General features: G+C 41.0%; 1 protein-coding gene across 2 annotated transcripts; it reads left to right on the forward strand.

Annotated features, from left to right (window-relative positions):
• The first annotated feature begins 637 nt into the window (after window positions 1-637).
• On the forward strand, window positions 638-11,509 carry LOC118563586. Of its 2 annotated transcripts, XM_036138678.1 has the most exons (7): window positions 638-767; window positions 1,237-1,302; window positions 1,473-1,555; window positions 1,638-1,721; window positions 1,802-2,004; window positions 2,099-2,195; window positions 11,409-11,509. In XM_036138678.1, exons 1-7 carry the CDS (start codon window positions 684-686, stop codon window positions 11,413-11,415), a joined length of 624 nt encoding a protein of 207 aa, XP_035994571.1. In that variant the 5' UTR covers window positions 638-683; the 3' UTR covers window positions 11,416-11,509. The 2 variants fall into 2 exon arrangements, with proteins under 2 accessions (XP_035994571.1, XP_035994570.1); XM_036138677.1 differs by lacking the exon at window positions 11,409-11,509 and having other exon boundaries at window positions 2,099-2,785.
• The last annotated feature ends 675 nt before the right edge of the window (window positions 11,510-12,184 follow it).

Raw genomic sequence — 12,184 nt, forward strand, 5'->3', positions numbered from 1 at the left:
CTCAGCCCGAGGCCTCCGAGGGAGCCGCTTTGCCTCAGCCCGAGGCCTCCGAGGGAGCCGCTTTGCCTCAGCCCGAGGCCTCCGAGGGAGCCGCTTTGCCTCAGCCCGAGGCCTCCGAGGGAGCCGCTTTGCCTCAGCCCGAGGCCTCCGAGGGAGCCGCTTTGCCTCAGCCCGAGGCCTCCGAGGGAGCCGCTTTGCCTCAGCCCGAGGCCTCCGAGGGAGCCGCTTTGCCTCAGCCCGAGGCCTCCGAGGGAGCCGCTTTGCCTCAGCCCGAGGCCTCCGAGGGAGCCGCTTTGCCTCAGCCCGAGGCCTCCGAGGGAGCCGCTTTGCCTCAGCCCGAGGCCTCCGAGGGAGCCGCTTTGCCTCAGCCCGAGGCCTCCGAGGGAGCCGCTTTGCCTCAGCCCGAGGCCTCCGAGGGAGCCGTTTTGCCTCAGCCCGAGGCCTCCGAGGGAGCCGTTTTGCCTCAGCCCGAGTCCCGTGAGGAGGTCCAGGAGGACCCGCCTCTGGCCTCGGTTTCCACCGAGACCTGTAGCTTGGCACCGCCTCCAACTGATCTGTTCGGCCAGAGCCACAGATTGCGGACTCCGAGCCGCTCGACTCTGCCTCGTCGGGGCCGTCCACCACGGCGCCCGCCTCTGACTTTTCTGTTCGGCCGGAGCCGCAGACTGCGGACACAGTGCAAAATGGTCATGCTTTTGCAAATGCTAGCCCTGCATGTGCAAGGTGATTGTGAAGGGACGTCTCGGACGACTCTTTGTGATTCAGAGGTGAGATGCCTGTCTTGTCACATTTTTCTACTTAATGCAAGTTAAAGATGGATGTTGCCACCGTGCCCCCAAATGAACCTTTTTCAAAACTTTCCCTGAATATTCCTGAAAAATGGTGTCAATCCAGAAGTGAATCAAAACTATCCCAAAATCCATATGGTGTTTATTTTTTCTCCAATTGTTATCATCTGTATCTGTTATCGGCATACAATAAATCATGATGAGAAAATTAATTTAGTCATAAATTTTAAAAATTTATTTTAAACATGAATTTAAATACATATATCAAAGCTGATTGCCTGATAAGCATCCACAAACATATGAGTGAAAATACCCATATCTATAACAAAACCTGGCTTAGAAAAATTTATGTTGCAAATTGGCAACTCTTGGTTTGTATTGAATAATAAATGACTGACAACTGCCTATCAGGTTATCTGACATCTATCTTGTTTGGCTGCATTTTCAGCAAGAAGATGAGGAGCTTGATTCTCCCATTCCTGCGACTTCAGATGTAGTGCCATCTTCAAACAAGGTGTGGTTCTATGTAGGACAGAATAATATTTAATGCTAAAATAATACATTGTTTTATATTTTTATTACTCCTGATTTTGAGTGAAACCATAAATGAGCATTTACCATTTATGATGAAGGGGTTTGCTATCAAAACGTGAACTTATTCTGCCTGTACATTTTCCTATTTAGCAAAATAGGATAATATGCCCGATATGTAACAAATACTACCCAATCCATAACATTGAGTTCCAAGCTAGTATCTGTGGAGAAAGGTAAGTCAAGTTACATAATAACATCAAATATTTTGGTTGGCTGTGATTAAATGGAATTCATTGGAACTTTCATTAATTATAGTCCTGTAAGGATCCCAGATGATGGACCTGAAAGTCCCCATGATCTGCAAGAGCCAACACAACATCCAATAGATGACATCTCATGGTACAAAAAACAGATCTTGAATGTTTGACTTATCTGTCAAAATATATTAATTTTTAAGATGCAATAATTTATTTTAACAGTGAAGATGTTCTGCGTTGGGTTGATTCAAAAATTGAGAGGGGGAAGACCTTCGACATCTGTGTCTCGAGGGACAGCATGCTAGAGAGAGGTCTAAAGCTTTGGCAGCGACAGAAGACTGGAGGCCCAGCAAACAAATTAAAAATTACCTTCATAGAGGAAGCTAGCATCGACACCGGGGCATTAAGAAAGGAGTTCCTGTCTGGTAAGTAGTAAGCCGCAAGTCACAGGGGTGTAATACTTGGAAATCAACAATGAAAACCCAGTGACTGAGGCTGTTCTCTGGTTTATGTCCACAGAGATGGTTGCTGGGATAGAGATGCCACTCTTTGGAGGAGGGGAGAAGGGGAAGATCCCAAAATACTCAATCACTGACCTGGACAAAAACTATTTCAAGTTTGTCACTTTTATTTATATTCTCATATTAACGTTTTTACTTATTTACATGTGTTTACACAATGGTGTATAGTATACTTGTGTACTATGTATACTATTGTGTGTCCAACTACTCACTGGTAGCAGAATAGACTACATTAAAAAGATACTGCTACATATCTTACATCAACACACTTTGACACTGTGACTTTGGGTACATTGTAATTACCTATTACAGCTAGAAGCCTATCTTCTGATTCTGTAACCTTGGTGTACAAGTGCACCTTCTGTACATGATATTGGTATGCCAAAGGGACTTGAGTACATGCAAATGAATTTAGATTTTGACCTTGCACATCCTACATACATGCTTCCATCGCTGGATGGCATCATCATTTGTTTTAATCTATGTTAATAATAAAATGTTGCTATGTCATTTAGCAGATGCTTTCATCCAAAGTGATGTAAAATGAGAGTTCCTACAACACAAGCAAAAACGTTTGTAGTACATCCTATTCTTGGTAACTTGATATCTCAGGACAAACAGCTTGACAGAATTTCATTAAATGTGGCCAGATGGTCCTGTTGGACTCTGAACTAAGATTTTTGAATTTAAACAGTGGCGTAGGAATAGGGGGGGGCAAAAGGTATGTTTTGACCCCCCCCCCCCCCCACACACACACACACACACACACACACACACACACACTTTTGAGATAAAATTTCATTTTAACTTTTTCCATTATTTTGATAAATACAACAATAAGAAATATCAACAAGAAGTATTTTGCTACCTAATTAATTGATAGTGTTACTGTCATTGAATTCTTATTATTAATTTGTTTTCCCTTAATTCAATTATTAATTACTTGAAGTCTACTGGTTATTTCATTATCTTTTTAATGTTCAAATTCATTATTATTATTTTGTTTAATATGGGTTAAGCTTCAGTAATCTTGATATGTGTAAATTGTTTACATCTTGTATGACGATGTACTGTTTACTGGGACCTAGTTAAAAAGTAACATGTGTGGGCATCTTCTCGGTATCCAACTTTTATGAGTCTGTCCACTTAATGACCTCTTTACTCATGCGCAGTAGTCCCTTCCTTTAAAACCATTAAGACAAAGAAGACAATATTCAAACCAAGACCTAGGATAACCTGAATTTTTACAAGAACCCACCGATTCCCAGCATAGTAAGTTATATTATTTTTATTATCAATGATTGCACATTTGTTATGTCAAAACCATTTTACTCTGAAATAAATATTAGTAACTTTAAAGGGGAAGTCCGGTCAACAAGGAAAAATCAGGGGATCATTAGTTATACCTAAAACTAATACGTTCGTGGTTATTTAATGAATTTAGCGTTAATTAATAAGAAATTGTCGTCTGGATCACTGTGTATGGGAGCAGCCATTACTGGCCAAATATGGGCAGTAATGGCCGCCTGACATCACATCCTGTGACGTGGATAAGCGGAGAGCCGATGGCAGTTAGCCGCGCATTAGCAGCTGTAGGAACTGTTGTACACAGCTGCGATCAACAACAATTATTTCAGATTTCCAGAGGACTTCACCATTAAAATTCACGAGAGCTATTGTTGAAGCAACAATGCTCACGTGCATTGCAGTTGGATGTAACAATACATTGGGTAAAAGTGGAAAAAACATTAGTTTTTTTTCACCTTTCCGATTCATCGTCCACCTTGGGCTGTTTTGCTGGATTACCACCATGAAGAGGGAGGATTTGCCATTGAGCTTCTGGCCACAGAGAAAACATGTCGTCTGTAGCCAACATTTGGAAGAAAAATGTCTTCAAGATGACATGAGAGCAAGGATTTTCGGTATATTTTTATGATGTAGAATTTGCCGTAACATTTGTTTACCCGATCAGAGCGGTGAGGGGATACGACGAACTTGGAAAGAGTGCTCACTGTTGTGAAGCCCACTTATTTTATACGACTTTGGTCTTATTTTTTTTCTATAGTCGCTTGTCAATTCCATGAGTTGCTGGTTGCAGTTTTTTTTTGGGCTTGATTCTGAAAGTGAAGTCGATTGTTTGGGCTCTAAACTAAGTGACGCTGAAATATCCCTCCGCCTCATAACGCGCTGCAGCTCATCCTGACAGGAGCAGAGTAAACTCAGAAAGATCCGCTTTGCCTGTATTGTCAGCAGTTTACGGTTGCAATAACTGATAACTGCTGGAAGTAGATTAGGCGGTGCAGATCACCATTTTGAGCAGAGATTGGTTCTAAAGATGAGTTTTATACTCATCTTATAACATTGCAGAACCCAACCCATAAACCGTACTTCAATGCTTATTTGTTGTCTTTTTATGTCTGTAAAATTTAAAATTAGTATTAATTTAAATCTAAATGCTTAATACCACGTCTATCTTTGTTTAAGAGGTTAAAAAAATATTTTGGCATGAAAACGGATATTTATTTACAAGGGGACAGTCATTGACAGACAATCCAGTAGCAGTTTCAATGGTGTCCAAGTTGAAAAAACTCATCAAGATCTGTCTGACCGCCCCTGTCACAACAGCTACGTCAGAACGCAGCTTCTCCACACTGAGAAGAACCAAGACCTATCTCCGTTCAACAATGCGGCTGGACAGGCTTAATAATTGTTTGATTCTGCATGCACATAAAGACTTCACAGATGAACTTGATTTGAAAAAAGAACTTTGCTTTTGCCGAATGACCGTCGCCTTAGGTTTTTTGGCAAATTTGACTAACCAGGTTGTCTCCTTAAGAATGTTGATATTGCTGTTTGCTGTAGTTCAGTATTAACCATTTTGCTGACCATTTATCTGTACTTCAGTTTTTATATCACAAAACATTAAAGGTTTCTTCAATGCTGCTGATAATTTTGCCTTTCTGGTCATTTTTACATTTTATGCACAACCTTAAGTTTAATGACCTGTGGTTGCCTATGCCTCTTGGGGTAGTTCTTTGTTTGGTAAATACCTCCTAAATGTTGATAAGATAATGATGTGCCTCGAAAAAATAACTCTTAAGCCTACAGTGCTGATATAGATGTAGATGTACTGATTGCTTCTTTAATCAGCATGCTCATTAAACATGTTAAGTAGGGGTACATTTCACTTTTCCTTGCCTATGGACCCAAAAGATTTTTTGATTCGCTCCGCTCGCCATTTGGCTATAATACCTTATCTATCTTATTTGCCCCCCACCACACACACACACACATTTTAAAACTTTCCTACGCCCCTGTTAAAGGTCAAGGTCCATGTAACCTCACAAGGTGGTTTTAGTCTGAGCAATGTGATCTTTGGGATGGCTTGATCATTTAATCACAATTAACTTAAAAATCTGTTTTCATATTTAAAATATATTCCCTCAGTCTTCATAAATGGGGTAAACAGAGGATGTTGGCCTGGATGGCAAACTGTTGCTTGAGGAATATTATTCTCACATGGCAGCATTTTCAACCAAAAACCTTTCTCTTGGAAACATATTGATGGGAATGGCCCAAATGAGAAAGTAGGTCAATTCATAATTTTGGCATAACATTACATTTTTATTTCCCCCTCTTATATACAGAGTTGCTGGGGAAATATTTGCAGTGAGTCTAGGCCAAGGTGGGCCGCCTCCACGCTTTCTTCAACAGTGGTGTTACCAGTTTTTGGTGACTGGGACACTGAAGGACATCACAAAAGAAAACGTGTATTATGCAGAGTTGTCCACATTAAGTCAAATAAGTCTCAAGCACATATCCTTTCTATTATGAAAGTATTGTGTGAATTTTTTTTTTTGAAATTATGTTTGTAAAAAATGCTTTTAGATTGAAAATGCAACTGATGTGACGCAGTACACAGGGGAAATCCTCAACTGTGGATACACAGGCCCCATCACATTGGAGCATCAAGACAGTATTGTAAGGTATATGCATTGTTTTTTCCATAGCTCACCAAATGTATCATGGATTTTGGATCATGGATTTTTTACCAAGGTGTAGCGAACAAGCCTGGGTCTACAGATGAAGAGTTAAGGTCACTGGGCCTCATTCACAAATTGTACGACATACAAATCTGTGCTTAAACATTGCGTACAAACGTTTGATGCCAAACACCGGGAGTCAGCAATTTTTTCAAAAAATTATGCTGTAAAATAGGCACTAAAGTCAATGTCCAATGTCTATCTTGTTTTTCTAAGAGCTGTTTTGCTACATGCCACCACGAAGCGTATACCAATGCTTCAACAACTGCGTGAAGGCCTTAAACTCTACCAACTGCTGTCAGGTATGCAAAGGAAACCCAAGGAATGTCGGAATCTTTTCGTGATTGGGGATGATGACAAGGTAAAATACACAGATGGGTGCTCATAAAGCAAAGACGTATGCCACATGAATGCTTTTCAAACTATGTCTTGCTCACGAGCATAAGGCAAGGGAACTTTATTTAAATAGCAAAGTTTAAGCACAAAGTGATTCGAATTGCTTTATGTAGTAAAATAAAAATCTGCATATAGCACCTATATTTATAGAATAGAAACATCCATCCATCCATTTTCTGACACGCTTAATCCCTCATGGGATCACAGGGGTTGCTGGTGCCTATCTCCAGCATTCACTGGGCGAGAGGCAGGGTACACCCTGGACAGGTCGCCAGTCTGGCGCAGGGCAGAATAGAAACATGAAAGTCCAAAACCTGTAGGTCTCACACCCCTCGCTTTGAGCTGGCTTTCTGTGTTGCCTTGTGTTTAAATAAAGTAATTTCAGTCCCCCTTATTTGACAAATAATGGAGTGGGATTTTGTTTAAATTTTTATTAGTTGCGACCTATAATGACTCTACTGTGGAGTTTAAAGTGGTTCATTATTTCATCAACCCACTATTTTACTCGTTATCTAACGACAAGTGACAGCTAAACTACGTGTGACATTTTAGGATTAGATTCCAATTTAAATATCACATCTCATACTGGTTTCTGTGCTAAACATATTTTGTTTTGGATATGATTTTGTCTGTCTTTACTTATAAGATGCAATCCAAATGAATCAGCCCAATGTACTTTATTGTTTCAAGGTTGATTCAAATTACATCATCTCCAGCCTGGCTGCAGTGATGAGTGATACTGGATCTCTAAAACACAAGACAGAGGCACGGATACTGGACTTGTTTCAAGATTTCCTTCTCGTATTGGCATTATATTTTTACATGTAAATAGCAGAGGTACTGTGTCTGCAGCAGCTGGTTTGAAAGGATAGTTTGAATTTTTTGACATAAAGCTGTATGACTTCCTTACCTACAGCATTAGTGCATCAACAGTGACCTGGCCCCAACTGGAGACTTGTCTAATTTTCATTGTTAAAAAATAGCTCCCAGCTAGTGTCCAGCATGGATTGAGGTCTCCAGGCAGTTTTTTCCAGGCCTCTCCCTCGGAATGTGATGTCTCTGTCTTGGGTTCGGTCTCATACTGGTGGGGTCTCAAAAACGTTTTGGTTAAGGCCGGTCGAGATTCTGCTTAGTTTTTGAAATTCTAATTCCCTTTGATCTGTGCCACAAATGTGCGTAAAAAACAAAAGCGCGAACAAACTGGATGAACGTGATCCCTCACATTCATAGCGACTCTGATCTATTCCCCACTATGGCCGCACAATTAATCGTATTTTAATTGTGATCATAATATTGGTGGTCACACTTAAATTAACTTGATCCTTAACAATATTTACAATGAAAATGTGAACTCTGCAGTTCCTGCATCACACGTTCTCAACCAATAGTCTTCCAACCATAATGGGGCGAATGCAGCATGGCATCTGCTGAGCCAAATTAACAAAAGTGCACACCCTCCAGTCTACCCTACAGTGGTAGCAAGTTTAGAGAGAGCAAATCATGTTGACCGAGGAGCTTGTACCTAGAAAAATATGTTTTTTCAGACATCAATAATCGTGATTAGAATATTTATAAAAATAATTGTGATTATTATTGTGATTATAATCGTGCAGCCCTTTTCCCTACATTGTGAATCAGCATCACCTGCAAAACCAACAGAATTTGAATACCCTGCACTTCTTCAAGTTCTCCCACATACAAACCATGGAGACATTTTCTGACAGTTTTATCTGGGGTGCATATGCAGTGTGAGAGACAAAAAAACATAATGAAATCACTATTTATGATTTTCTTTTATAATTTCTTTGCATGTTACTGCAGCAAGTATTTGAATACCTGTAAAAAACAATGTTAATAAATGGTACAGTAGCCATTGTTGGCAATTACAGAGGTCAAACGATTCCTGTAGTTTTTGACCAGGTCTGCACACACTGCAGCAGGGATTTTGGCCCATTCCTCCACACAGACCTTCTCTAGATCAGCCAAGTTTCTGGACTGCTGCTGGGAAACACGGCTCCCTACAGCTCCCTCCAAAGATTTTCTATTGGGTTTAGGTCTTAAGACTGGGACACTCCAGAACCTTGATATTGTTCTTACGGAGCCACTCCTTGGTTATCCTGACTGTGAGCTTCGGGTCATTGTCATGTTGGAAGACCCATTCACGACCCATCTTCAGTGCTCTTAGGGAAGGAGGTTGTTCTCCAAATTCTTGCAATATATATGCCCTGGTCATAATTTCCTTAATATGGTGCAGTCGTTATGTCCCATGTGCAGAAAAACATCCAAAGCATGATGCTTCCACCCCCATGCTTCACAGGAGGGTCTGTGTTTTTTGGATGGTACTCAGCTTTCTTCTTCCTCCAAACACGACGAGAGGAATAAATACCAAAAAGTTCTATTTTGGTCTCATTTGACCACACAACTTTTTCCCATGACTCCTTTGGATTATTCAAATGGTCATGGTCAAACTTAGAACGGTCCTGGACATGTGCTGATTTAAGCAAGGATAACCTTCCGTGCCATGCATGATTTTAAACTATGATGTTTTAGTGTATTACCCACAGTAACCCAGTGATGCTGGCTCTCTTCAGGTCATTGACCAGCTACTCCCCTGTAGCTCTGGGCACCTCACCTTTCTTAGGATATTTGTTAGGCCACCAGGTGAGCTCTTGCATGGAGCCCCAGTCTGAGGGATATAGACAGTCATGTTTAGCTTCTTCCATTTTCTAATAATTGCTCCAACAGTTGAACCTTTTTCACCAAGTTGCTTGGCAACTGCCCCGTAGCCCTTTACAGCCTTGTGGAGGTCTACTATTTAGTCTCTGGTGTCTTTGGACAGCTCTTTGGTGTTACCTATGTTAGTAGTTGGAGTCTCACTGACTGTGTGGGGTGGACATGTGTGTTAATGCAGCTAACCATCTCAAAACAGGTACGTCTAATTTAAAATAATAGGTGGAGTGGGGGTGTGGACTTTTTAGAGCAGACTAACAAGACAGAATTTTTGCCAATTGGCAAATAATTAAAAAAAAATCCTACATTGTGATTTCTAGATCTTCTCTTTTGAAGATGACTGTCATAGTGGACATGCACCGAAGATGAAAATGTCTGTCTATCTATCTATCTATCTATGTATATATATATATATATATATATATATATATATATATATATATATATATATATATATATATATATATATATATATTAGGGCTGGGCAACGATTAAAATTTTTAATCGCGATTAATCGCATAATTTGCCCGATTAATCATGATTAATCGCATTGTATGCGCAAACTCCAAGAATGAATTCAAAAGTAGTGTAAAGAGCACTTTTATTTTAATGTTCTGCTGCCATATGTACAAAAGTGTTGTAACATTTGTAGCCCTTATTTTATACTGGATATTTTCAACCCATCTATTGAATTTAGTGCACTAGTTGATCTTTTCTTCTTAGAGAACAGCAAGCACTGCAGCCAAAATACGGCCTTTTTTGACCTGCTGTATATTAGCCAGTCCCTAAGCTTGATGTATCATGAAACTGTTGACCTTTTGGGTTTTGTGGTTTTTATTTTATTATTACAATTAAATAATAATAATAATAATAATAATAACAATAATGTTATGTTCAGTGTTTTTTCGCTAATCCACCTCTTATATATTTCAATCCTTATGTAATTTTGTCTGTGTTGTGTGCACCTGCCTGTTGCTTTAATCCTATAAATTTCCCCGTCGTGGGATAAAAAAAGGATTAGCTAATGTTATCTTATCTTAAATAACACTTTTTAATATATGTACTGGGTTCTTTCAAGGTCTTAATTACATGTTTTGTGTGGGCTCCAGTAACATATGATAGATAATATCTACTTTGAAAGTTAACATGAAGTGCTGCTGAAGATGAACACTGATCTACCTGGATGTTCCATGGAGGACTGAAACGCCTCAGTCAGAGAATTCTGTGGGTCTGTCGGGGCAATGACAGAAGTTTCGTCTCCTCTCTCCGTTTCTGTGGCTCGACGTTTTCATGTTTTTTCACGTGCTTAGATAAATATGTTGTGTTTCCACTGAAATTAACCGGCTTTTTACAAAACATACAGCTTGATTTAATTTACGGTATTAAAATAAAGCAAAACGGTGCTACTTCCCCTGTTCGTGTTTTTCCGCTGCTGCGGTCTCTCTCAGCTGTTTGTGTGTTAAGTTTGTGTGAGAGCTGAGTGGGCGGGCCAGGCTGAGCCTGCGTGCTGATTGGCTGGCGCCGCTGAGCCATGTATGAGAGGGGTGGGGGAGCGGGAGAGTGCTGCCGTGACACAGCGCGCTGCAGTCAGCGCGCGTGCTAACTGACACTGACTGAAAGCATGTGAGCAACATGCGTTAATGCGCGATAAAATAAATATCGCCGTTAATAGTCTAATGAATTAACGCAAAATTAACGCGTTAACTTGCCCAGCCCTAATATATATATATATATATATTTTATTATTCTGGTTCATAAAGAAATGCTTTGGTGTTGTGTGACATGGAATTTCATCATCACTGGTTTAATAGTGAGACATGCTACATTGGCTTGAACCACAAAAAAAGTGCAACAGCTGACAGGCAGCAGCGCCTTGTGGTATTAAATCATACAACTTCATGTCAAAAAACCTGAGCTAACCCTTTAAGGTCAGATGCAAAAAGACACAGCAACCTACAGGGAGTGTCACTATCATATAGGTATGTGCTTCTTCTACCAGTGGAGCTCCCCTCGCGTTTGGTAATTTCTCTGATGGATAACATTGATGCAACTCAGTTATTTTGAAAGAAAAACGTGATTTCAAAGTGAATTTTTGAAGTTTTTCACAATTGTCTTGCATTTGACTATGTATATCTAAAGATGGTGACGCCAGTCAGACTGAGGAAGAAGACAATGGATCACCTCTCTCTCTTCCTGTTATGAATTTGGATGGACCCAAAAGACAACCCGAAAACAGGTCAGTGACGCTTTGATGTTTTATTAAAAGGAAAGGTTTGCACGGCCCTTGCTGCTTGCGGCTCACGTTCACCGGCTGGCAGCTCCTGAGGGTGAGATGACAGGTTAGTGATCAGCAGAGCCAGACAGAACTGTGGACTTGAAGCTTGATCACTAACCTGGTTGAGGGAGGGCTTGTCAGGGCTACTTCTGGTCCCTGAGACCGGCAGAGTCCGTGCGGGATAATCCAAGGCCGTTTGTCCTAGAGCAGTCCGGGTCTGATAGCGGGAGGTCAATAGAACAGGCAGAGGTTTCCGAGGGTGAATCCAAAAGGAGGTTCCAGGTCCAGGTCCGGGTGAGAATCCAGAAAAAGAGACAGTTTAAGGGACAGGCAATCTCCGGTACTCACAGGCTCGTTTTGGTCAGAACACGGGTGGGCAGTCCGAGATCCAGAGGCTGACAGGCAGAACTCAGGCGGGCAGGAAAATCCAAGAGGGGCAGAGCTGGCTCAAAAACAGGGCAAAAACAGGTCGGGCTTCAGATGGACAGACAGGTTACTAGAATGGCTGGAAGTTCTCACCGAAATGGCTCGAGACGTTCTGGCACTGGAGGCTGAGAGGGACGGAACCTTTATACTCTTGGGGTGGAGCCGGAACAGGTGACAGCAATTAGCAGCCCCAGTGCCAGGAACGTTACAGAGC

This window comes from Fundulus heteroclitus, chromosome 7, assembly GCF_011125445.2.
Source record: "Fundulus heteroclitus isolate FHET01 chromosome 7, MU-UCD_Fhet_4.1, whole genome shotgun sequence".
Lineage (NCBI taxonomy): Eukaryota > Metazoa > Chordata > Actinopteri > Cyprinodontiformes > Fundulidae > Fundulus > Fundulus heteroclitus.

What these genes read in the sequence shown, in the direction of transcription:
- LOC118563586 (XM_036138677.1), top strand. Translation starts at nt 684, where the DNA reads ATGGTCATGCTTTTGCAAATGCTAGCCCTGCATGTGCAAGGTGATTGT. An exon ending in CGACTCTTTGTGATTCAGAG is followed by an intron (nt 768 to 1,236) that starts GTGAGATGCCTG and finishes CTGCATTTTCAG; the next exon opens with CAAGAAGATGAGGAGCTTGA. An exon ending in CCAATAGATGACATCTCATG is followed by an intron (nt 1,722 to 1,801) that starts GTACAAAAAACA and finishes TTATTTTAACAG; the next exon opens with TGAAGATGTTCTGCGTTGGG.